The sequence below is a fragment of the Schistocerca americana genome, chromosome 1 (assembly GCF_021461395.2).
Source record: "Schistocerca americana isolate TAMUIC-IGC-003095 chromosome 1, iqSchAmer2.1, whole genome shotgun sequence".
Classification (NCBI taxonomy): domain Eukaryota; kingdom Metazoa; phylum Arthropoda; class Insecta; order Orthoptera; family Acrididae; genus Schistocerca; species Schistocerca americana.
The window spans coordinates 420,571,623-420,598,747 of NC_060119.1; the positions used below are offsets into that span (position 1 = coordinate 420,571,623).

General features: G+C 39.6%; 1 protein-coding gene across 3 annotated transcripts in view; it reads right to left on the bottom strand.

Annotated features, from left to right (window-relative positions):
* Window positions 1–27,125, bottom strand: part of LOC124602378 (pleckstrin homology domain-containing family D member 1-like) — a 167,502-nt gene that overhangs the window by 65,369 nt on the left and 75,008 nt on the right. For 2 of the 3 annotated variants that reach the window (XM_047136319.1, XM_047136318.1), the window contains exons 7-8: window positions 16,004–16,176; window positions 7,334–7,475 (exon numbers count right to left, since the gene is read on the bottom strand). In XM_047136319.1, the coding sequence (XP_046992275.1) occupies window positions 7,334–7,475; window positions 16,004–16,176 (315 nt within the window). The remainder of the gene's footprint in view (window positions 1–7,333; window positions 7,476–16,003; window positions 16,177–27,125) is intronic. The other variant, XM_047136320.1, reaches the window with a different exon arrangement.

Here is a 27,125-nt window from a genome sequence, read left to right on the forward strand (position 1 = left end):
CAAGGGCCCCAATACCAATGGCACTCGGGTAATTACATTAAATCAGTTATTATGCAAACATGCTACAATATGCAGAATCAAGACTGGAGAAATATACACAGCATGCAAAATACATTAATGCTCAACATATTTTTATAAGCTGTCCAATCAAGATTGGATAACTCATCTAATACTTTAAACGTACGAATGCACACAAGCTCTTTGAAAATTATGTCTCACATTAAAACATTCACGTTCATCTCGCTTAAGGCAGCAGCAAAATGAAGTACCACAGGAAATTTACTGTTCTTGCAGAATATTGAATTAACAAAAAAAATCTATTTCCTCTTATAACACCGGAACATGGCACATATTTTTAGCATCACAAAAGAAATGGTAGAACAATGGCATATGTGATATATTGTGGTGTGGAAACACCTTTAAAGTCTTTTATGCAACATGTACATTAAAGAAAGAAAAAGAGGTCTTGATCTCACCCATATTAAGTTAAAATGTTCAGCATAATGATCCACCAAACATCACCTACGATAACAACATGACTTATTTTGATCTACAGCTTGTTGTTGTTGTGGTCTTCAGTCCTGAGACTGGTTTGATGCAGCTCTCCATGCTACTCTATCCTGTGCAAGCTTCTTCATCTCCCAGTACCTACTGCAACCTACATCCTTCTGAATCTGCTTAGACTGCTACAGCTTAAGGTATTCAAAAGTCAATAATTTGAAGCAACACCAATAAACCCTTTTACACATCCCACATAAATTAAGGTTTCTCAGACAGTTCTATGTACAAAAGAGCTATGCATCTGAAGAAATATTCACTCAGAACCCTTGAGAGTGAAAATATTATATGAACGATTTAGAGGAAGCACAGCGCAGCAAAGTTGTAAACAAAAAACGAAACCCTCACAATTTCAAAGTCCGCAGCTCGTGGTCCAGTGGCGAGCACTGCTGCCTCTGTATCACGGGGTCCCGAGTTCAATTCTCGACCGGGTTGGGGATTTTTTCTGCCCGGGGACTGGGTATTTGTATTGTCCTCATCATTTCTTCTTCATCATCATCATCATCATCATCATCATCACCACCACCACCACCACCACCACCACCATCACTCGTGACAGTGGCTAGACTGGATTGGGTTAAAAAATACTGGACTGTGTAAAAATTGGGACTTCGTATGAGCACTGATGATCGCACAGGTGAGCAGCCCACAAACCAATCATCATCATCATCATCATCATCATCATCATCATCATCATCATCCAAATCATATGCTAAACATCTGTAACAATGTGTGAGGGTGCATAAATAATGCTCAGTCAGATGAAATGAACTATACCAAAGAAATAGACATCCACACAGCAAGAGAATAGTGATATAGTGAACCATGGTTTACCAGCACATGCAAAATTTTGGCTTGTACTATAAAAACAAACTCCAGTTCCTAGTACACTCTGTAAATGACATCCAAAAAAGTGTTAGGAGATACACAGAAATTCTGAACAACATTAAGATTTCTTCTTCTTTTTCATGAAACTTTCTGCTTATGCAGTCATATACAGAGCCTCTTCCAAGCTTCTCTTTTCTCCCACAGGCTAGCATCCAGCATCTCCTCCCATATCAGACCCATTATTAAGCGGCTATTAGCTGTGGTATATTAGCCTACAACTTTTTTTCAACGTGATGAAGCCTAACACAGCATTAGGTTGAAAATGTTGATAAGTGAAGCTAAGCAGTAAATGTGGTAATCAGCACAGACTATACCAGTATTTGAGGGTAGTGACAGAGTTTGCTCTAGTTTCCCCTACATGAGTTTTCCTTTTTGTTTCACTCATGGAACATTATGGAATAATTCGCCATAATTTTCCCTCTTAGGTGTGTGTGTGTGTGTGTGTGTGTGTGTGTGTGTGTGTGTGTGTGTGTGTGTGTGTGTGTGGGCGCGGGCACGCACGATGTAATATTGTTGGGATTTCCATAGTATGAAAGCTGTGAGTACCCTTGGACATACATATTACATGATCAACTTATGAGATGAGACCTATTCTTTGAAAGACATTTGTTTTATATAATTTACATAACTGTAAAGATGCGCATCTAGCGCGGCCGCTAATACATCGATTGCGCAGTCAAAGAAACATTTTAACAGAAGCTGAACTGAACGTTCTGCTTCGATCTAAATAAAAGATGACAGTAAAAACTTTTGTAGATCTTAAGATTTTATTGTACTTCTGCTTGTAATGTGAAAGTGTAAAGAAGGTCGTCTTTAAGCCATAAAAGTGAGTGGTTTTGCCAGTGTGCAGACAACAGTTATTAATTTACAAAATTCAAGTAATTTATGTTCGGTACTGTAAATCGGAAAGTTATTGTTATGAAAGTGTTGAACGATTCAAGAATTACCTCGAAGGAAGGAGAAAAGTAATGACTGTAATTTGTGATAAAAACGTGAACCAAGATACTAGTACAGGACAGGCTGAAATCTGATTGCACCATACAGTTAGAAAAGTACTTATGTAAGTTATACAGTTTATAAATAAGCCCTAATTGCTTGTGAGAATTATTAGAATATACTTAGTGTTTACAAGATTTCTTATTCTATTCTTTTCCTTTATTTTACCTCCATGTCATATTATTTTTGTAAACATCAAACAGCCTTTTACTACAGCAGAGAATACTGCGCCATCCTAGTCGTAGACAGAAGGCCGCACCTTGTCTTCTATACAACTCATAGCTGCCCCATTTATTAATGATTTCATTTGCAAATGCAATTTTTTTCCATTGTTCATTGTTAAAGGTCCCTTAGGTGATTATAAATTTCATACTGACTACGTAAAGAAATCCGGGTTGTTCTTTTCCAAATAATAGAAGCTTTTACGTAATCCAAAAACTAGCCTCCTTCTGACAACGATCAGGAGCCGACCAGAAGACGGACGTCTTCGACCGCTTTCGTGTTTCCTGCGGCAAAGCTGTGCCAAACTGGGAACACGACATTCTAGTATGAAACACAATATATATATCTAAAAACAAAGATTCCATAACTTACCAAACGAAAGCGACGGTACTTTGATATAGACAATAACAAACACAAACACACACACAAATTTCAAGCTTTCGCAACCCACGGTTGCTTCATCAGGAAAGAGGGAAGGAGAGGAAAGATGAAAGGATGTGGGTTTTAAGGGAGAGGGTAAGGAGTCATTCCAATCCCGGGAGCGGAAAGACTTACCTTACTCCCCCCCAAGGTAACTCTCCCCCCCCCCCCCCAAAGGTAAGTCTCCCCCCCCCCCCCAAAGGTAAGTCTCCCCCCCCCCCCCCCCCAAGGTAAGCAAATGTCTGCTTGTGTCTGTGTATGTGTATGTGCGGATGGATATGTGTGTGTGTGCGAGTGTACACCTGTCCTCTTTTCCCACTAAGGTAAGTCTTTCCACTCCCGGGATTGGAATGACTCCTTACCCTCTCCCTTAAAACCCACATCCATTCGTCTTTCCTGACGAAGCAACCGTTGGTTGCGAAAACTTGAATTTTGTGTGTATGTTTGTGTTTGTATGTGTGTCTATCGACGTGCCAGCGCTTTCGTATGGTAAGTCACATCATCTTTGTTGATGTAACTTACAAAACGAAGGCATTGGCATGTTGATAGACACACACACACACACACACACACACACAAAATTCAAGCTTTCGCAACCAACGGTTGCTTCATCAGGAAAGAGGGAAGGATGGGTATGTGGGTGTGTGCGAGTGTATACCTGTCCTTTTTTCCCCTTAAGGTAAGTCTTTCCGATCCCGGGATTGGAATGACTACTTACCCTCTCCCTTAAAATCCACATCCTTTCGTCTTTCCCTCTCCTTCCCTCTTTCCTAATGAAGCAACCATTTGTTGCGAAAGCTTGAATTTTGTGTGTATGTTTGTGTGTCTATCGACTTGCCAGCAATTTCGTTTGGTAAGTCTCACATCTTTGTTTTTAGATATATTTTTCCCATGTGGAATGTTTCCCTCTGTTTATATGAAACATTCCACGTGGGAAAAATATATCTAAAAACAAAGATGATGTGACTTTCCCGAGAGCAGAAAGACTCACCCGTCCTTTTTTCCCCCTAAGGTGAGTCTTTCTGCTCCCGGGATTGGAATGACTCCTTACCCTCTCCCTTAAAACCCACATCCTTTCGTCTTTCTCTCTCCTTCCCTCTTTCCTGACGAAGCAACCGTTGGTTGAGAAAGCTTGAATTTTGTGTGTATGTTTGTGTTTGTTTGTTTGTGTGTCTATCGACCTGCCAGCACTTTCGTTCAGTAAGTCACATCATATATATATATATGGATGGAGACATTCCACGTGGGAAAAATATATGGTGGATGGATATGTGTGTGTGTGCGCGCGAGTGTATACCCGTCCTTTTTTCCCCCTAAGGTAAGTCTTTCCGCTCCCGGGATTGGAATGACTCCTTACCCTCTCCCTTAAAACCCACTTCCTTTTGTCTTTTCCTCTCCTTCCCTCTTTCCTGATGAGGCAACAGTTTGTTGCAAAAGCTTGAATTTTGTGTGTATGTATGTGTCTGTTTGTGTTTCTATCGACCTGCCAGCGCTTTCGTATGGTAAGTCACATCATCTTTGTTTTTATATATATAAGATTAAAATTGGAGAAAAAAAAAATTTCAAATGTATTTAACCTATTTTTTTAATCATACTAGAGCGCGCGCGCACCTTCTTGCGCATTCTCTCTAGCTGATTAAAGTATTTGGCCAATGAAGTTTTGACTTTTTGTACTATATGCAGGGCTAGCCATAGCATACCAGGCATTGCACTCACAGATGTTCTATGTGGGCTAGGTATGGCCCCTGCTGTACCTTTTATAGTAATCAGTTACTGGAAATAATTTTGCTTATCTCTTTAAACATGAACCACGACCCACTGCACATTCGTAAAACATCCCTTTCATGATGTGACCCACAGATGGAAGTGTACAAATAAATGTACTGCCGCCAATTGACTATAATTTGTTGGACACAACAGCCAAATTTAGTTATAAGGATCGAAGTGTAATTTATAAGAATAAATAGTAAAGTACAGTAAATAAATAATAATACCTAATAGATCAAAAAGGCCATGGCCAACAAGAAATCTCTTCCACAACAACATTAACAATCAAAATATGGCAATATAGATGCCATAATCAGCAACTGTTTCACCTATGATACATGAAAATGAAGAAATCATTAGCCAGTGGTAGCACCAATCGACATTTTATGGGTTAGAAAACAGCTAGATGTAAGTACTATTGTACAGTCACCCAATAAGGCAGCTGTGCCACCTTCTGTCAAGTTTCTTGCAATTTTATCATACTGTGTGTCACTCTGTTTCTCACTCACAGAGTTTTCTGATAGGAAATCCTATAGTATCAGCCGAGCCCTTGCATGTGACATCATTGGGTACCATCTTCTTTTGTTGGCCCTTCGGCTTCAGTCCAGTCACCACCAGCAGTCACAGCTGCCCCTCCTGCCATCACCAGCCCTGTTGACACCGACACCTGCTTTCTTGCTGGCCCTGTCATGGGTGGCTCGACCAACCGTGCCTGCTAATGCCACAGCCACCATCTATGCAGTCACTTCTGCAGTCATGGCCAGCCCTGCTGCGGTTGACCCTCCCAAGGCTGTTCCTGGATATGTTGTTGCCACCACAATCACAGCTGTCCTGTGGCCGGCCTGACCGTCTCCTCTGATGACACCGATAGTGTCGTGTGTTCCACCAGGCTTCGGCACGTGACTTCTTGAAAACTCTGCCACCAGTCCTGCCTACTCCTGGCTTTCACTGTCATCACCTACAGCAGATAGTGGCCATTCGCTTTTGTCCTTTTGTCAGGAGGATCTCTCTCTCTCACTCTCTCTCTCTCTCTCTCTCTCTCTCTCTCTCTCTCAATCTTTCACTGGTTCGGTTCCACATATTCATGCAACCCGTGCTGAGCTTTTGAGTCTTTTCTGCAAAATGTTTTGGTTGTGTTACAATACTTGGCAAGATGTGGTTGCTTCTCAGTCACTTGTTTACCCCCGTTGACTGATGTCCTGTTGTTTCATTCCAATCTGCTGTGGTGGCTGCTCGGTGTCTCCTCACTTGCGTACTGCACTTCTCTATGATGGTTGCACTGTCTCTCTTTGGAAAGGAGTGTAGTGTATACAGGACTGGGCCCCTGCATATGTGGCCACTACCATCAAGGGTGTGCTTCGCAGGTCAGGTACAAACCCTGCTTTACCTCGGGAGGTTGTTTGTAAACAGAAGGTTCGCTGGGTTGTTTACCATCAAGCCTCATGCAGCCACCACAGCATCTGGAGGCACAAACCACAGCATTACTGTGTTGCTGGCATCTATTTGCATCTGCATGATCAGACGTCCATGTGACACCACAGCTGCATACCGTCACTGATGGGTACTTAGGTCACCGCTAAGCTCCTCAACAGCTAGTTACGCTAAAAGGCACCAGATTTACCTCCCTGTCTCATGCCTTCACTGGGATAATCAGCCTCTAGACATTCTGTCAGCTGCTCCTGCACCTCAACCAGCATCTCGATCGCCCACATTTTTATAGCCTCATGGTACAGTGGCGCTAATCAATAAGTTATTTGAAATAATTCTACTTACCTGCTTAAACATGAACCATGACTCATTGCACAGTACTAATACATTCATTTCATGGTGTGAATCACAGGTGGAGATGCATGAATAAATGTAAGAGCTAATTGACTATAACTTGTCAGACATGATAGCCAAGTTTATTAATAAGGATCAAAGTATCATTTATATGAATTAAAGCCCTCACATTTAGATACAACTGCACAGTTAGCAAACTGGACCCATAATACTGGAAGGTTTCAATATTCAATGTAAATTAAATATTATGAACATGTTAAGTTCTTTTTGAACACGTCACAGGCTAATAGTTTAGATTTCCTGTGGTATGTCTATATTATTTCATGGAAAAGTTTACTATTTCATTTTTTTTTTCCACAGAAGTGATGTAAGTTTCAACTATAGTTCTACATATCTCTGCTGAAGGGTCGTAAATTCTGTCAGGTAGGTCCCCCCTACAGCCACATTATATTCACAGTCAATAACTATTAAAGAAATTTTTGTATATCTGTTACTTTTTTCTATAAAATGCCACAATTTATTCTAGAAAGGTAAGTGGTGAAAGTGATAACTTTGAAAAAGTTTAATCTGATTAAGTTGTAAACCTTATAAATAAAAGATCAACCTTTTGAAAGACACCAAAAGAAGCTTGAGCATTCATACAGGAATATGATTATAAAATACACGTTTAAATTTTGCTTAGTATGGTAGTAACACATGCCCGTTCTATAAGATCCTGAATAACATACATAGTGTCCAGCTGGAAACATACATTCAGTGAGGATAGAAGTTTTGACGATTCTTCTGAAATTAGCTGTTTTTCTTCCTCCAATAACTTTGCTCGTAATTCATTTTCTTGATACCTGTAAAAATAATCAACATAATAACTATATTTGTGATGCATCAATTACACTTCATGTTGTCATGTTGTTTATGTTTATGTAAATTCAAACTGAATGATACATTTATTAATTAACAAAATTTGTCATAAATAATACTTCTCCTTTCAAAACCAATGGTTCAGTTCATAGAATGATAGACTAGAGATAAGAATGATCTGCATAAAGATTTAGTCAGTCACTTCAGTCCACAAAGGTATCAATTATTCAGAAACATGTTTCCAATAATATACCTGCAACCACACAAAAATTGTGACTAATAAAGTTCAGTTTAAGAGAAGACTATAAAATATTTGTTAGTGGTCAACTACTCCTGTTCTATGGACAAGTTTCTTAGTATAAGCAACTGATGTACGTGTTATTAATAATATACAAGAATGTGTTGCACAAAATCCATCTTCTTCACATCTGTGGAACAAAAATCAGCATTTTTCTTACAAGGCGCAATGGCAAGTGTGCTTCTCCACCTGCTGTGGAGACCCACTTATGCTTTGGTGTCATGGCTTGACAGTGTCTTGGAAGCCATGGAGCAAAGGGTGTGGGCAACAATGTCAACACCCAAACAACTGAAGAGCATAAATGAGGACTGTCATTCTGTTCTGAAATGTCAAATCAGAAGATCAACACATGTTGTAATCTGTTTGGAGCTACTAGTTAAGAGAGATTTTTTCACCCACAATTGTAATGGGAGCTGTACATGGAAACACTGTGTGTAAAATACAGAAGAGTTACTGCAAAACCATTTACATAATTTAATAGCCTCAACAGATCAAAGTTATTTCAGCACCAACTACATAAGGTGAAGAAGTCCCACAGCACAGTCTAGTGGCATTGCACAGCAAGCCCACTACATTTTTGTAACTTCACAAAAGGCAACTGCAAGGTAATTATAAAGTTGACATGTATCTCAACCACATGACAGATAGCCCCTCGAGTGGAACACACCATAACCAAAACCACACCCACAACACTCCATTTTAGCACCCTACAGTTTGATTAAAATAACTTGTCAGTTGACGTCTGTGCCTTGCAGCTACAGTACTACCAATCAGTTGCCGGCTAGACTCAGTTATAGGTGGCACACAAACATGGCAGGTCATTTCACAAATACTGTTAATGTGTAACACAGACGAATGTTGGAAGCAGCCACAGTGAGGTATGATGGAAATAAGATATGCTCTGTCAGCAGCTGATTTTTACTGACCATGACTGAATAGCAGCAAACAATGCATGTCAAAGTCTTGAATTTAAAGTCAAGTCCTACCCTAACAACAATCTCATGATGTGCAATGTATCCAAGAAAATATCTGAACAATCTGCAGCAGAACTAAAATCATGATTGCTTTGTTCATGATGATTCAAGCTAATCTCTGTGAGCAAACTCAAGACAGAAAATTTTCACTTTTAGTGCTAAAAGCAAACTGTAATTTCTCACTGTCACTGGTTACCACACCTCAAACTATTCTCACACTGGCTATACAAACTGCCATGTTACCAACTGATGAGCAGTCCTGGTTGGCACTTGACTGTGAGATACAGGCAGCACTGGCAGATTCCAAACAAAAAATGAATGACAGTAAGAAAAAGAACACCAAATAAAAAAGTCAATATAATGATGGAAATGGTGTAGAAAAGTTTCACAAATTTAAAAAAAACACAACACACATTTTAAATCAAGCAACTGAATAAAAATAATAATCGAAGCCTTTTTGATTAGATTTTGAAATAAAAAAATTTCATCGCATTTTGTGAAATTTAAACCTATGTCCTTCTACACACTAGATATATATGCTAGCCATGGCTATATACTACTCAACTACATGAGATTTTAATATTTATAACTCAGGTGATCCAGTGACAACAATATATTGCAGCCTTCAAAAATTCAGCTTCACACAATGCCATGTGACTCTTATCTAATGTAAGCTGATCTCTGTGTTTATAACAACAGTATAAGCAACACTGATGATACAACAACTACACCGTCGCTCATTGCTGTGTTCATTCACCTATGTATGAAGCAGAGGCAGCCAGCAGTAGGTCTGATTAGATGAGCTGTAAACAGCATGAATATAATTTTTTTATCAGGAATTTATTCTGTAAAGAGTAGAACAGACTCACCGCGCTGGGTTTGAGTAGTTGAACCAGAATCTAGTGACATTGTTTAAATACAAATGAGAACATCGCTATTATTGTTAAAGTTGTATACCAGTTTGGACTAAGAAAATGGAGGCATTAATGGCCCTCGTTAAGACTTAAAAGGAAGAATTAAAAAATAGCACTAAGACTCAAGGACTAGTGCTGCCAGATTTAAAAGGACAGGGAGGGGGAGTTAGCTACAGAGGCAGATAAAACCTGTATTATAGAGAAGATCTTATGGAAGTTAGCAAAGGAGTTGATATAGAAAAACAGAGCGAGTTAGGAAGGAAGGAGGTTCAAGAACTGTTAAGAAAGATAAACAAGAAGAAGCAACAGTTAGAGGAATTGTCAAATCATGAATTAGAAAGTATACATAGTGAAATCTCAGATACACAAGGCCAAGTACAGGCATTAGAACAAAGTAGAGAATTTGGTGAAGTAATTAGTCACCCAAACATTTTGACTAGGTTGGAGGACCATCTACAGGAACAAATTGAACAGAAAGCACAGAAAAAAAGTTGCATCTACCACTGGTACATGTAATTTTATGGGCAGTGTAGTAGAAAACCAAAAAGAATTTCTGTGTCAAAGTGAATACATGAGAGTATATGATGATCGTAAACCTGATTATAAAAAATATTTAAAAGGTAAAGAATATTCAGAGGAGGAATTAAGTTTTGAATGCTGTTTGTGTGTCAGGGAAGTCAGAGTACCAGTAGAGACTTTAACATGTTTCTTGTGTTTAAGCATTATAGTAATAACTATATAAAAATTAATGAGTAGAGCATTAAGTTATGAATGTGTTTCACATAATGTATTATGTCAATTATCGACTGCTGAAGGAGGAAAGTTTATTGGTAGTGGACTGTGCACGATATCATACTTACTACGATTTGCAGCTGCAATGAAAAAGAGTATTATTTTACAGATATGTAGGGGGGAACGATTTATGATGCACCTTCTCTCCCATCTGGGAGGAGTGTGTAGTAATTAATCTAGGGTACATCACTGATTATTACTGACATAATATCAGCCTGGTACACTAATGTGTGTAACATATTTATTTCTTGAGGGTTACAGAAATATTTTCTTTATATTTGTTTTGTTATAATTAGTTACCAGAGGTAAAATGGCGGCCTTTTGTAAGCAATTATTTAATCTTAGAGAGAGCAATGCTAATATTTTGCTTGAGTAATAAAAAAAGGTCAGTCATTCATTCAACTGTTACAGATTAGCTGCTATGATAAGCCAGTTACACATTATAACTGGAATAGCAGCCATAGTGTTACCTCAACTGCGGTAGCAAAGACGTGTGTCGTGGAGTTATTATTGTATATTACACTATAATATGTTAGTAATATAATAAGTTACAAGTTCAAGTGAAGAAATATGATATTGAGATGTTAAACAGTTTTATATCCCCAGGAGAATCTGTGATCTTTGCAAATTTGGAGAGATGATGGCTATCAAATGTCCGAGTTAACAGTTTCATTATTTCAAATTTCATTTTCCCTGGAACAGTTTCTTCTACTCTTTCTGTCTGTTGTCTTTAACCAAATCTATCTTCTATGGTCCTATCTTAATTTTAGTGGCAGAACAACATTGGTATTGCCAATGTGCTATTACAAAGGGTCTTACCATAGTTCTCTTGTAAATAAAAGAAATGGCTGGGGTAATAGAAACAAATCGCATTACAGCTACAGTATAAGGCATTGACAAATATAGATGGTGTGTTTCATATGTTATGTATAAGGAACAATTATATACTTTCTATAAGGGAGGTTACCTACCATAGGCCATAGCAGCTTGTAGAGATAGTGATAATGGATGGACATGTTAGTAATGGCAACTACTTAATGATTTATGAATGTGTTGTTGCTTCCTACCTTCATGCTTATCATGGGGGTATGTTAGGATCAATTTTTGGGGCCTGTGTAGGTGAAGCCAAGACAAGTCCATTATGTACGAATATGTCAACCACTCATCCTTCAGCGTCTCAGTGGAGAACCCATGAGGGAGGGGATCCTGTGACGGGGGAACTATGGGACTCTGTCTTTGGGGCTCTATCACCTTTCTTTCTTGGATCCTAGCAAACCCATTCTTTATTTTATTTTCTTGCTTCTCTGACAGGAGAACCAATTTCGACTCTGTTTCCATATGCATATGTTTCTATAGCTGAAACCTTTCTCTCTGCAGACTGCATAGTGGTAATTATAACCTACTAGTGTAGGAAAGCTGGAGGACATACGACAACCAGGTACATATGCTGTTAAGTGAGGCAGACAATGCGTTTCCTGCTAACAGCATGTTAGCCATAGCACCTGAACAGAAGGAAGGGGATGGAAGAGGAAACCACTCCCTAACTAGAAGACGACACACTAACATGCAAGTGAGAAAGAAATATTTTGCAACTAAAACACTTTGCTGCCTTAGCTAAGATTATGGTTATCTCTGGTGAAAGCACAATAATAAATTCAAATTCCACCAACAGGAAAATTTAATGGTTTAAATTAATATACATAGCGTTGCTACAAGAAAAGCAAAGCTTTCGCATATAATATTTGTCTTGAAGAGCAATAAGCTACAAGAGAAGCTAAGCTTTCACATGTAATGTTTATTTGTTTAGCGCATGTTACACTTTAAGATACATCACACAAATACGCCAATAAAATTTTTAATACAGACATAAAACTCTGACCTTCTGGGCTAGAAATTCTTCTAAATGGCTTGTCAACAAAGAGTTGATTTTTAAAGAGATTTAGGAAATTCATTGTACATTCTCGCACATAGTTCATCTTGCGTAAAAGGAAATTTACTTTGAAAATAACGCTTTTCAAACAACAATTCGTAATATTTTCCCGCGACTTGTTAGAAATAGATTCATTTCAGCAGTTGCCAGACAGCGCCAGGTAAGAGGTGTCACCGTGCTTGCGCAGCTATAGTGACGTAGGAAGCCCGTATGCTCGTACGTATAAAACATTTAAAGATCTTACATCTTGTCATAAAAGAAATAAGACATCAGACACTCCAAGAGCGTCGGAATTTTGTGAACCATACTAAAATGCACAGTTCGCCTTACAGTGCACATTCGTATGTCCAGATTCCGAATGACGTAGGCCTCGACCTGATATGAAACTTTTCATTTTGGTTTTCGGGACATAAATTTTCTTCGAGTACCAGTACTGTATTATCTCATGTTTGGTTCTTTGTTATGGCATAATGCCATACATGCTAGAAGATGAAAACATGCACTTGAAACGCAGCGAGCAGTTGAAACTAGCCAATAGTGTGGAATTAAACACTTCGTTTCAAATAAAGTCACTGCCTCAGCAGGAAACCCTAATAAAAGCCAAATTTCTTTAGCAAATCGACAAAAATAACTTTATTGTTCTGCAAGGCGATTAATGCTTGACTGTCAGAAAGGTGGAAATAAAAGAAAATCTGAAACTAGTAACATATTTTAGGCTTCCGTAATTATGTGAATATATTTTAATTCACTTGATAGCTCCCAGCCACAGAAATCCGTCTTGTTTTCATTTGACATGAGAGCAGTAAACGAAGAGGAAACAGAAAAATCACTAAATGTAAACATGGGTCACGTGGAGACTACACCCTTCGGCCCCCCCCCCCCCCTCCCCCGCCCCTCCAGCAATAACTCAGACTGCTCTACGCATCAGAACGTAAAAAAAAAACTTTTTCAAAAATAAGGTCATTTTGTAATGCACATCTTTCTGAAGAGTCTTATACATAAAACATATATCTTCGAGGAAATGTAAGACACGCTATTTGGTCTTACGTGTGCAGTGCAGTGACACGCCTTTTCAAACAACATTCTTATAGCGCACATCACTATATTTCGCTCTGTGGAACTCAAACGTGTATATTTTGTAAAGGATGCCATCAAACTATTTCAGGATAGTGGAAATTAATTTGTCCTGTAGTGCCTATCCTGCTCCCAGTCGCCCGGTTTGACATTCTGCCCAACCCCTCGCAATTAGTATTGGATAGGATTATTTGTAACCGGGAGAACAAGTACTCTTCAGAAAATCTGGACTCTTTATTGCCTGTTAACTAATGACTGCTCTTCTGCGTAACATAAAATTAAATATAGGACACCTAAAATCAGTAAAGACAGGAGGCAGGCAAGACAGTACTCATTTCTTCAATCCTTAGCTCCTAGCGATTTTTCTCTATAATCTTGCTACAGCTTTATACAGCTTTACGTGGTGTTCTTTCCTTTCTGCGAAAGAACTATTACCTTATCAAAGTTCGTCAAACATTTTGCTACGTGAAAAATGGAACTGTCGTCGTCTAATACTGAAAAAGCTGTTAATATAGTACCCAAGACTGGTGTGGTTTCTCGATCTCATTAGGTCTATTTTGTCACTATGTGCCAGATAAAACAAAATAGGCCTTTCTAATATTGCAGCAATTGTAACACACACCAAATACGCGACACTGTTTTGGCAATAATGATCATTTTTATAATATAACAAAATAATTCACGAAGTACCAATACGAAATACCTATTTGGCCTACTACAAGCAAAAAGCTTTACGTTAGGAAATAGTAGTTTCACATTTCATTCATGCACTCAACTTCATGCATGAGATCGAAAAATAGAATGAAATTTTTGTATAAATTTGGAATTGTCATATTCTTCCATAATTTGTGTGATGTCCCCGTTTCTTCTCCTTCCTCGTTCCAACAAACAGTCTTATCATCACTAATTCTGTAACTATTCCTACCACTGTCAAAACTCATTCTCCGGTTAACTTTACTACCCCTGCCACAATCACCAGTTTAGTTATCCACAGATTATTCTCCGGTTAGTCATTATGACGAGTTCGTACAATGTGTTTCCCGTGCTACTTCCAGAATGGGACTTCAACGGCTGCTAGCCGGGGACTGCAACTGGCTCTGTCTAGTGTAGCAACCTGGCCAAAAAATTTTCTGTCAAAATTTCACTTTCCTGGATACACCGAGAAGATAATACGTAATCTTTCTTACCTGTTATTCCCGTTAGTCGTTTATTTCCACTCTGGTAGTCTGAATCTATGGATTTCCCTAGTAATTATAACAACCCTGAATATTTGCAAACCGAATCAACCACATAAACAAGCAGCGCTTGGCATTCTCCAGTTCGGTTTTATTTCGCTCAGCTCGTAAAGCCTCGTCCTGTTTTGTCTGTAGGAAAGTTTGTTTCTAGATGTGACGACGATTCCCCTGGCAGAGGCATCACATGCAATACGCACGCATTCAAAAATCAACTTATAATTCATTCAGAAATCAACTTAGAATGTGTTCTAGCCAGCAGAAGTGCGTCGATAGACCGACGTGCGCTGGATGCTAGGTGCTTTGTGAAACAAGGATTTTTTCCTCAAGAATATAAATCCCCCCCCCCCCCCCCCCCCAAAATTGCCAGCCGGTTCTGATACCCCGGTTTGCCCTCACCCCCCACTAGATCCGGGCCTGCTGCACACGTGTGAATCTGGCAGCTTGGGCGCGCCAGTAAAATTTTTCCGGGTACCATGTGCCTGGTTGCTGCTACAGCTAACAGCCACATTTCTGTAGCCAGAAGCGGGAAATAGTACTAAAAAGCCTTTGACACATTCTGATGTTGGCAGACGCTTGTACGAGCACTTTGTTATTTTATATGGTGCATTTACTTTGCAATTTAAGTTTTATTTTCGTTTTTTCTCTCGTTCATGTTTTAATGCTGCAGTATTATTCTGCAGTAGTGGGATACAGTAATATCCCTTACCAGTCAAAATTACAAAAAAATTAACTGAAAACTTAATCAACAAGAAATTCCCGGAATTCTAAAAAATGCCCGGTTTTCACCCAGATGAAAAAATTCCCGGGTTATTCCCGGTTGTTCCGGGTCGTAGACACCCTGTTATTAACAATCTGAACTTCTTTGAAGTCTGCATTGTGTTATCCTACTTAGTATTTGCCAACAATTTTAAAAAGCAAAATATCGCTCCGCAAAGGTACAAATGAGCATCATTCCTGATGAAAAACTGGGCACTCCTAAATACTGGTAAAACAAGCAAGGTAGATAACAAGAGTAAATATCATCCAACAATGCTGCACAAAGTCGAAAATAAAATTATATTAAGCAAATTTAATAATGGATGTTACAGAAAAAATATTAAATAATGAATAAAGACAAATTGTGCTCACAATTACTTCACAAAACACACACACACACACACACACACACACACACACACACACACACACACACACAAAAAACACCTACCTTTTATGGCTGGCTATCAGGAATACCTCAAAGCATCACCATGTAAACAGATTTGCACATAATCATGCAGGTTATCTTATTGACTAACCTTATTTCAATTTCAGTCTTTTCCTCCAACAGGCATCTTGTCTCTTCCTCAATATCTTGTAAATCTTCATGTAACTTTTCCGTTGCTTTCTCTTCTCCATAACAATTTGTGTCTTTCCTGTTCAGATGCTCATGGATTCTCAGTTTTTCTTCTTCTAAATCAGCAAGATTTTTCTGAGAAACATAAAATACCATATGCATAAAAGATATTTCAAAGAAACAGTCAACCACCTACATAATGACCATTCAGTACAGTGGTACTAACAGCAAATAAGATACCTGACAACTGAAGTGAAAAACTCAGAAATCATAGTCAGATGTCAATGTAACTTTGTACATATGTACATACCATAGGCAGATGTATATACATGAGATACAGTTCTCGTGTCAAGTAGAATGGTCACCAGAGTGCACTATTTTCAATGTTGTTACCAGGGCTCATAGGATACATAAGGGACACAAACAGCATCAGATGTGAATGATCACTGTCAAAAATACAGAGATGCTGCATAATCATGTGAGATAGTGTTATCAGCACCCGACAAGAGTTTGAAATGGGCCTTGCTGTTGGTCTCCATTTGGCCAGGTGAGGAATTGTTCACCTTCCAGATTTGTGGAGCATTGAGTTGTAAGATTGGCCCGCTGTAGGACTGCATGGGAGTATGAGGGCAGGCATATTCGTCATCAAGGTTCTAGTCAACCATATCTGACCATCACAAAGGAGGATTACTGTATTTTGGCACCAGCACATCATAATGCCCTCATAATCACTTCACATCTGTGCCTGCCTTCTGAGAACAAGTAATGGACATCTTGTAACAGTCTGTGTCATCCTGCACAACTGGTCAGAGACTAGCAGTACCTGGACTACGAAATTACCATCCCACTGTATGCTGCCATTAACACAGTAACACAAAAAGCAGCATTTAGAATGGTGCTGCAATTGTGAAACACGGAATGCTGACGAATGGCACTACATTGTGTTCAGCGATGAATTGCGGTTCTGTATTTCCCCTGATGACCATTGTCAGCGAGTATGGCAGCAACCTGGACAAAAGTTCTTTCTTCCAATGTCTTGCAGAAGCACAGTGTTGCTACTCCTGACACTGTGGTGTGGGAAGACATTGGGTATGACTTAAGGCTATGGCTGGCAGTGATTCAAGGAACTCTGACGGTACAATGGTGCGTCACATGTATCCTGCATCCTCATGTATTACCTCTAAAAGCAACAGTACCATGATTTCATTCTTCAACAAGACAATGCTCATCTTGACATGGCACATGTCTCTATGTACTGTGTGATGTTGAGGTATTCACATGGCCAGTAAGACTCCCAGATGTGGCCCCTATAGAACATGTGGGACCAACTCAGAAATCAGCTCCGCTCTATTGCCAGTATCCAGGATATCAAGACCAGTTACAACAGTTATGGGTTAGCTACAGTGCATGTAACCAGGCCAGAAGAGGTGCAATGTCACACTGATAAGTCAGCTTATATGCCATGTTCTTTGTAAGTTTGACTTGATTTGTAGCTGTTGAAACACCAACACAAATTCTCTCAAAAATTGCGAAGTTTCATTTCGTTTCCTCCACCCCTTCCAGCTGGTTGACTTTTTGTCAACTAGCATATTTACATGCCCACCTTTCATATATATCTACATTTGCAGACAACAGTGAAATGCATGGCAGAAGGTACATCCCACTGTACCTGTTATTAGGATTTCTTCCCATTCCATTCACCTACGTAATGCAGGAAGAGTGATTGTCTGAATGCCTCTGTGCGTGCAGTAAATATTCTAATCTTATCCTCACGATCCCTATGTGAGAGATACGTAGGGGGTTGTAGTATATTCCCACAGTAATCATTTGAAGTTGGTTCTTGAAACATTGCTAATAGATTTACTCGGTGTAGCTTACATCCATCTTAAAGAGTCTTTCAGTTCAGTTCCTTCAGAATCTCTGTAATGCTCTCCCACAGAACAAACAAACCTGTGACCATTTGTGCGGCCCTTCTCTGTGTTATGTTCAATGTCGCCTGTTAGTCCTATGCACTACGGGTCCCATGCACTCGACCAATATTCTACAAGCAGTCGCACGAGTGATTTGTAAGCAACCTCCTTTATAGACTGATTGCACTTCCCTAGCATTCTACTAATAACACGAAGTCTACCACATGCTTACTCAGGACTAAGCCTATGTGATCATTTCATTTCATATCCCTACAAAGTGTTACACTCAAGTATTTGGATGAGTTGGCCGATTCCAACAGTGACTCATAGATATTAAGGTCATGGAATACAACATTTTTTTCACTTCGTGAAGTGCACAGTTTAACATTTCTGAACATTTAAAGCAAGTTGCCAATATTTGCACCAATTATCAAAACCTGACTAAAATTTATGTAGTTTCTTTCAGACAGTAGTTCATTATAGATAACTGCATCAATTCCAAAAAGTCTGAGGTTTCTGCAAGGCCATTAATATATATAAAATGAACAGCAGGGGTCCCAACACACTTCCCTGGGGCATGCCCAAAGTTATTTCTACATCTTACAATGACTCTCCATCCATGATAACAGGCTTTGGTAGAGAGGACACAAAGTCCTCAATCCAGTCACAAATTTCACTTGATACCCCATATAATCATACTTCTGACAATAAGCATAGGTGTGGCATTAAGTCAAATGATCTTCAGAAATCAGTAAATACTGCATCTACCTGTTGCCTTGATCCAAAACTTCCAATATACCATGTGAGAAAAACACAAGTTGGGTTTCACATGACCGATGTTTTCAGACTCCATTGTACTTGGCATTGAGAAGGTCATTCTGTTCAAGGTACCTCTTTATGTTTGAACTCAGAAATTGATGTCAGGTTACTGAACAGTAGTTTTGTGGATCAGTTCTACTATCCTTTTGTAGAGAGGTGTGACCTGCACTTTTTCCCAAGAACTGGGCACAGTTTTTTGTTTGAGGCATTTACAACAGGTTATAGTTAGAAGACGGGCTAACTCAGCTGCAAATTTACTATAGAATGTGATAGGGATTCCATCACGCCCAGGATATTTTTTCAATTTTAATGACTTCAGCTGTTTCTCAACACCACTAACGCTAACACTTACTTCACTCATCTTTTCAGTGGTGCGGGTATTAAATTGGGACAGTACTCCTGGGCTTTCTTTTGTAAAGGAACATTTCCTTTGTAGATAAAGGATTTTAGCTTTTCATTTCTAATAAAAATTTCAGTTACTGCATCATTCAATAGGGACTGGACACTAACTTTGGATCCACTAACAGCCTTCACATACAACCAGAATTTCTTTGGGCTTTGTAAAATATCATTTGACAACATTCTACTAGGGTAGGCATTGAAGGCATCATGCATTACTCTTTTGACAGACAAACATGTTCCATCTCTCTCTATAGCCCTATGCTTTGCTTTACACCTATTATGCAGTAATCTCAGTTTCTTTAGAAATTCCTTTACGGTGACTGTATATCATGAAGGTTCTCTCCCATTATGAACTATTATACTGGGTACATATCTATCCATTGCATGGTCAACTGTTCTTTTAAATTTGAGACGTAGTTCCTCTGCATGCCCCTGCCCTGTACTGTAAGTTTCAAGTTTCTCATTGAAATATGACACTACTGATTTTTTATCTAGTTTACTGAACATAAATATCTTTATGCTTGTTTTAGTTCTCCTTATTGTTGACAACTGTGTCATGGTCACTAATACCAATTTCAATGTGAACATCCTCAAAGAGGTTAGGTCTATTTGTTGCTATTAGATCCCATATATTTCCATAATGGGTGGGGTTCCTAACTATCTGCTCTGGGCAGTATTCAGAAAAGGCATTTAGTAATGTTTCACAGGATGGCTTATCATGCTCACCATAAACAAAACTGTAATTTTTCAAATTAATTGTGGGATGATTAAAGTCTCCAATGATGATTACAGTATGATTGGGGAAGTTACGTACAAGCAAACTGAGGTATTCTCTAAAGTTTTTGGTTACAGTGGGAGACGAGTCTGGTGGGTGACAGAAGGATCCAATTGTCATTTTATGCTCATCGGTGATGCTGAGTCTTGTCCGAACAATCTCACATGCAGCCTCAATTTCTATCTAGGTGGGTTTGAGTTTCTTGCCCACGGTGACAAATACATGACCTCCATTTCCCTATCATTTCAATAAACACACAAATTTTCCCCAGTCATCTCAGTGCTATCAATTACAGGTTTCAACCAACTTTCTGTATGTTGTATTATGTAAGCTTCACTGCTTTTCAGGAGCGCTTCAAACTCTGACATTTTGCTGCCAATGCTTCAGTATTTAACCATTAGAATTTTAATCCTCTCACTTGTGGGAGGCATTTCTTTCCATCTTACGTTGATACTTATGGGTTTCCTGCAGCTATCGTTATCTGGATTGTATGGAGAGTTGCCTAATCTAAATAACCATTGTGTACACCCTCACACAGTCAGCTACTGGAGTAGCGGCCTCTGATGTGTAGTGCACACCTGATGCATTTAGGAGGAGCCTAAGTTCTCAAACCCATGGGCCAAGTCCAGAAAGTCACAGCCTGGCTTCTCACAGAACTGTTGAAGTCTCTGGTTCAGTTCTTCCACTTGACTCAGATCCAAAGGGCCACAATCAGTTCTGGGGAAAATGCTGAAAATTGTGAGATCTGTTGAAACTCCATGCACAAGGCTTGTCTTCTCATTCTTCTCTGCCATTTGCTGGAATGACCTAAGGATGACCTTGGAGCCCAGCATAAAGGCATCATTTGTTCCAAAATGAGCCATAATCTGCAGTTGCTTGCAGTCTGTTCCTTCAATGGCTGCTGGAACAGCCTCTTCAACATGTTGAATGAGGCCCCCTGATGCACACACACTGAGTGCACCTGGAGTCCTTTCATGTCCCTTCATGCCAATTCCCTAAGCAATACCATCGTTCACCGTGCATTTGAACTGCCAACAATAAACAAACACTTAGTCTTTTGCATCTGCCTTCTCTTGACACTGGACAAAACAGATTTCCCCAGAACAGGTGAAGTGACACCTACTGGCTCAGTTTAAGTTTCAGTGAAGGACAGCACCTCAAACGTGTTGGTTAGGAGGATCGACAAACACCCTGAGTCCATTGATGTCTCCAGTTATGGTGATTATCCAGATGGCAAATGTTGCTGAACTAATCCTTCTCAGGGTTTGGTGGATTTTATGTTCCCCATTACGCCTGTTATCTGTATTTATGCCCACAAATTTCAAACAACCTACCCTCTGTATCTGCTGGTTCTCATATGCAACATTTATCTCCTGTGGGCTTTTGTGTGTAGAATTGAAATGAGTGTAACTGATTCTGCTGAGATTTATTGATAGAAAATTTACTGTGAACCAATTTAGAATGTCCTCAAGTCATCGGTTGGCACTTAATTCTAGGTCAAGGGATGTCATTGTCTACCACAATATTTGTGCCATCTGCAAACATTGTAAAGTTGCTTGCTTTGTTTGAGGACAAAGACCGGTCATTGATATAAATGAGAAATAACAGGGGACCAAAGACAGAATCTTGTGGAACTCCATAATTTATCGTTCCCCAGTCTGAATCTACCCCTCCTACCTGCGCAGTGTTATCATCTAACACTATTTTCTGTTGTCTGCCCTGTAGATAGGATTTGACCCAGTTGCCCATTTGTCCTTGGAGCCCAAAGTAGCATGCTTTCTCTATATGTATTCTAAGACTGACACAGTTGAAGGCCTTTGACTGATCACAAAATATGCCCACAGGCAATGTCTTCTTGTCAAGACATTCCAAAATGTTATTGGTAAATGAAAATATAGCTTTGGTTGTGGAGATGCCTTCTGTGAATCCAGACTGGCTGTTAACAATTATTCCAAAGTTTTCTAGGTGAATGACTATCCTACCATGTATTAATTTTTTGAGGACTTTTAGAAAATATAGTCAAACGAGAGTTAGGATGAACATCTGAGGCATCACCTTTTTTGTAGAGGGGCTTTACAATAGCCTACTTCATCCTGTCAGGGAAGATACCTTGTTTCAGAGAGGCATTTGAATATATGATCTAGGACTTCACTTAACTGATTGCAGCAGGCTTCTAGCAGTTTGCTGGAGATGTTGTCATCACCGACTGAATTTTTGCTTTTTAAAGAAATAATGGTTAATCTTGCTCCCTGTACAGTTATGGAGGCAATACCTACACTATGTGATCAAAAGTATCCAGACACCTCCCAAAACAGACACTTTTCATATTAGGTGCATTGTGCTGCCACCTATCACCATGTGCTCTATATCAGTGACATCAGTAGTCATTAGACATCGTGAGGGAGCAGAATGGGGCACTCCAAGGAACTCACAGAATTCGAATGTAGTCAGGTGATTGGGTGTCACTTGTGTCACACGTCTGCGAGCAAGATTTCCACACTCCTAAACATCCCTGGTTCTACTGTTTCCAATGTGATAGGAAAGTGGAAATGTGAAGGGACACGTATAGCACAAAAATGTACAGGCCAACCTCATCTGTTGACTGACAGAGCCGCCTAAAGTTGAAAAGGGTCGTAATGTGTAATAGGCAGACATCTGTCCAGACCAACACACAGAAATTCCAAACTGCATCAGTTTCCACTGCTAGTACTATGACAATAACGTGGGAGGTAAGAAAACTTGGATTTCATGGTCGAGCGGCTGCTCATAAGCCACACATCACGCCGGTAAATGCCAAATGATGCCTCACTTGGTGTAAGAAGCGTAAACATTGGATGATTGAACAGTGGAAAAATGTGGGGAGTGACGAATCAAGCTACACAATGTGGCGATCCGATGGCAGGGTGTGGGTATGGCAAATGGCTGGTGAACGACATCTGCAGCGTGTGTCGTGCCAACAGTAAAATTCGGAGATGGTGGTGTTTTGGTGTGGACGTCTTTTTCATGGAGGAGGCTTGCACCCCTTGTTTTTTTGTGTGGCACTATCACAGCACAAGCCTATACTGATGTTTTAAGCACCTTGTTGCTTCATACTGTTGAAGAGCAATTTGGAGATGGTGAATGCATCTTTCAACACAATCAAGCAACTGTTCATAATGCACAGCCTGTGGCGGAGTGGTTACACAACAATAATATCCCTGTAATGGACTGACCTGCACAGTATCCTGACCTGAATCCTATGGGGATGTTTTGGAAAGCCGACTTCGTGCCAGGCCTCACTGAGCAACATCGATACCTCTCCTCAGGGCAGCACTCCATGAAGAATGGGCTGCCTTCCCCAATAAACCTTCCAGCACCTGATTGAACGTATTCCTGCGAGAGTGGAAGCTGTCATCAAGGCTAAGGGTGGGCCAAACCATACTGAATTCCAGCATTACTAATGGAGTGGACCGCGAACTTTTAAGTCATTTTCAGACAGATGTCCGGATACTTTAGATCACATAGTATACCTGCTCTGTGGAATTTGGGAAATGACCTGTCAGTAATTTTAAGGCCTCTTCTAAGGAGCCATTGTGTCCTGTTTTCTCAGCAACACTTAAAAAGTGCTCATTAAAATTTTTTGCCATAGTCTCTTGATTTTGTACTTGTCTACCTTCACTACCAAGAACAATGTTTTGGAACCTACTGGGGCAAGTCTCACTCCCTATCACTTCCCATACTATTTCGATTTTGTTACAGGACTCTTTGGAGTTCTTCCAACACACTGATTCGCAGCAGCTGCCAATCGTTTGACACTAATCAGGGCGATTTCCAGCTGCTTATGAATGTCAACCAACTCATCCTGTTTTCGAGAAAAGCATTCACAGTCGGGCTTCATTTTGGCTGGTGTAACGTATTGCAGGGAAGTGAACAAATAACTTTAAATTAAGCCTGCTGATCGTCTTTTAATATGTTGAGCTAAAAAGTTGCTAATTCCCTATAAGTATTGAAGCAAATATACAGAATGAGAATTCTATTAAGGCAACACAGAAGCCTATGGTAAAAATTACTAGTTTCCTAAAACATTTGAGGTTAATTATACTTGTTAACAAACCCAAAAACAGATTTACTTTATGATAAATGCAAATTATATATGTATTACATATGGCTACTCCTCTTTATGGGAAAACTTGCTGTAACACAATATGTTTGTTAGAATATTTGCTACAGTACTAAATCACAAACACCAACTTATTGCTAATCACTCTTAGATTATGTAAAGAGCAATGGTAGCTTACAAAAAAATTCTTAAAAATACACATTTATTTCAGTTTATATACAATGAAATTCCGGGGTGATGCATTCTTTGGACGTAGTTGTGAACTGCAAACACTAATTTGCTATGAAGTAAGTTACGTATCCATGACACTAGTACTATTAACTTATGAAAATATGGTTTTGTAAGCATCCAAAATTTCTCAAAAATAACATATTTCTCACATGATTTACAATGAAATTAGAGAATGATTGTTTTGAGCGAGGATAGGCCTACTGTTCTCAAAGGTTTTAAAAAAGCACAATTACAATTAAGCCTACAAGTGATGATAACAGTAAGTGTTTATCATGGCACTTGCATATGTTCAAAATTTCATAATATATCACAATACAAATGGGTATTGATATGAACTGTATCTCCAATGAAGTGTCCATTTCATTTTTATGCTTTGTAGACAATGCTATTTAAATACAGAGAGCAAAATAATGATATAACAAAAACACACACACACACACACACACACACACACACACACACACACATAAATGGAAGGTTATTTTGTGAAATGTAGTGAAGCTCTTACATACATTAATAAAACCAGGTACAGGGAAAAAGCATATCCTGGTTGATCAATGAGTATCAGACAACTCAAGAGGTTTTGTGTTCTATCTCCTTCTTGGTTCTGGGGCTTTTTCTGAAACTTACAAGTATTTAATTCTGACCGTGAATTGCATATGAGGGAAATCCCAATATGCACATTTTTTTCGTATTCCTCATTTAACTTCCAAGTTCCCACAAATGTTTGGGTGGGACAATTTTCATGTCAGTAGAAGGTTAGAATTGACCCATTTCATAAGGTCCTAATTCAGTAAAGCACTGGGTTGATCAAACCAATATTCAGATTGATGAATGTTTTACTTTATGGAAAAAAGGGCAATTTGCAGATAAAACAAAGAGAATATGTAGAATAAACAAGGTTGCAAATCGTTATCATTAATATAGCTGGCTTTAACTACTTATGGCTGTGGATGTGTGACAGTGAGATAGTGGAGATTGAGGCCAAGAAGGCCGCAGAACAGAAAAGCATATAGTAAGGAGAATTCCCATCTATGTTATCCAGAAGAGAGCGTGTGGGGGAAACACAGAATGGCATAGACTGTGACGCAGGCACTGAAGCTGATCATGTTGTGCTTAGTAACATGCACTATCACTAAGTTGGTGATCATGCCACATAAAAGTTAGTGCAGAAGTTACATTAAATTTGGTATATGATGTGGCTTGCATCAGGTAGCCCTGTCCCTGACGGAGCAGAATATACTATGGCAGAACTAGAACGGACTGTAATGGTTGGGAGCATGGGACAGGTTTTACACCTAAGTCTTTTACAAGAATAACACTCATGGATTGGGAATAATTATGGCTTTAGGATGAACCCGAATATTTCATAGATCAGATGGGCAGTGGAATATTAATCTGGAAGGAATGGGGAGGATTTTAGAAATGTCTATCCTCATTTCAGGGCACAATGAAACATAGTCAAAGCAGAGGTGGAGGATGTGGTTTAGTTATTCCACTATGGGGTGGTAATGGGTCATGGGAGTTGAGATGGGAGGGAGAGGGGTGATACTGGGCAATTGGGGTGGAAAGGGGGGGGGGGGTGCTCCTTGCGACTGGTTCTTGAGAGTGGTGAGAGAACCAGGTGCCTGTGCAGCTACAGCATGAAAAGGATGCAAGTGACAAAAATGGAGGTATTGTTGTTGGTAGGTTTTTAAGGAGTGGTTGAGAGTGTAAAGCACTGAACCGCTCTGCAGTTGAAGCAGACGGACTTATCCTACAGGATGCTTAGTAACAATTTCTTTCTTTATGTATTTTTTGACCACGTAATGTCTCAACTGTATGGCGAATGGTTGCTTCTTCCCCTTCAAAGATAGATTTTCTACAACTCTTAAATTTTATGTGTACAAACAAGTGAAGCACTCACTAACTTAAAAGATAGTTTAGACAACACTGTTGGGACACTTTCTGCCCAATGGTAAAGACAGTACTCCAGCTTTGGAAAAGAGAGGACTATATATAATTACTTGTAGTTGTGGCAAATTATATATATGTCAGTCTTGCAGGTCTACAAGCACTCACTTGAAAGAACACCACAAAAGTTGTAAACTTAGAAAAGAAGACTCTGCTTTTGAATACCATTCGTTTATAGAAGGCCACTGTTACTAGGCGCTGTTGTACGTGGTGGAACAGGCGTACCCAATGTATCCGGAAATCTTACGTCTATTACGTGTATACAAGGAAAAGGGTGAGGGTGACATATATGTTGATTTGCCAAAGTCTTTATTTGCATTTTCGGTGACATGATATGTTCGATAGGATATGATGTCACGATCAACGAAGCTTTCCAGTCCGGATACATTGGGTATGCCTGTTCCACCACGTACAACAGCGACTGTTAGCCATCCATTTCCGTGGGTAAACGAATCATTGATGTCGATGCTGAAGTTAAGTCTGCATCCACAAAACACTGCAGGTCCGTCCAGTAGAGCGTGTGCAGCGACAGATTTGATAGTATTCTTTTTCTTGTCGGCGGCAGATGTGGTCATTTCAACGTCTTCAATTGTTTTATATATAGTCTGTCTTGCACGACGACGGCGACTGTATCTACTGTAAGGCATCTAGGTGCCCGCGTCCGCTGTTTGTCAGTCTTCGGCGGCTGGCGCGCTGCCAAGATGGCCTTGAGCCGCCTTATCGGCGGGGTCAAAGGTCACGCGCTCAGAGAGCTGACGTAACATGCTGTTGCATACTCTATGTCGACAGATTCGAGATGTACGCTTACAGGTTCTCAGCTACGCTACAGATCAATTTATTTATGAAAATACAAAGTACAGCCTTACAGTAGATACAGTCGCCGTCGTCGTGCAAG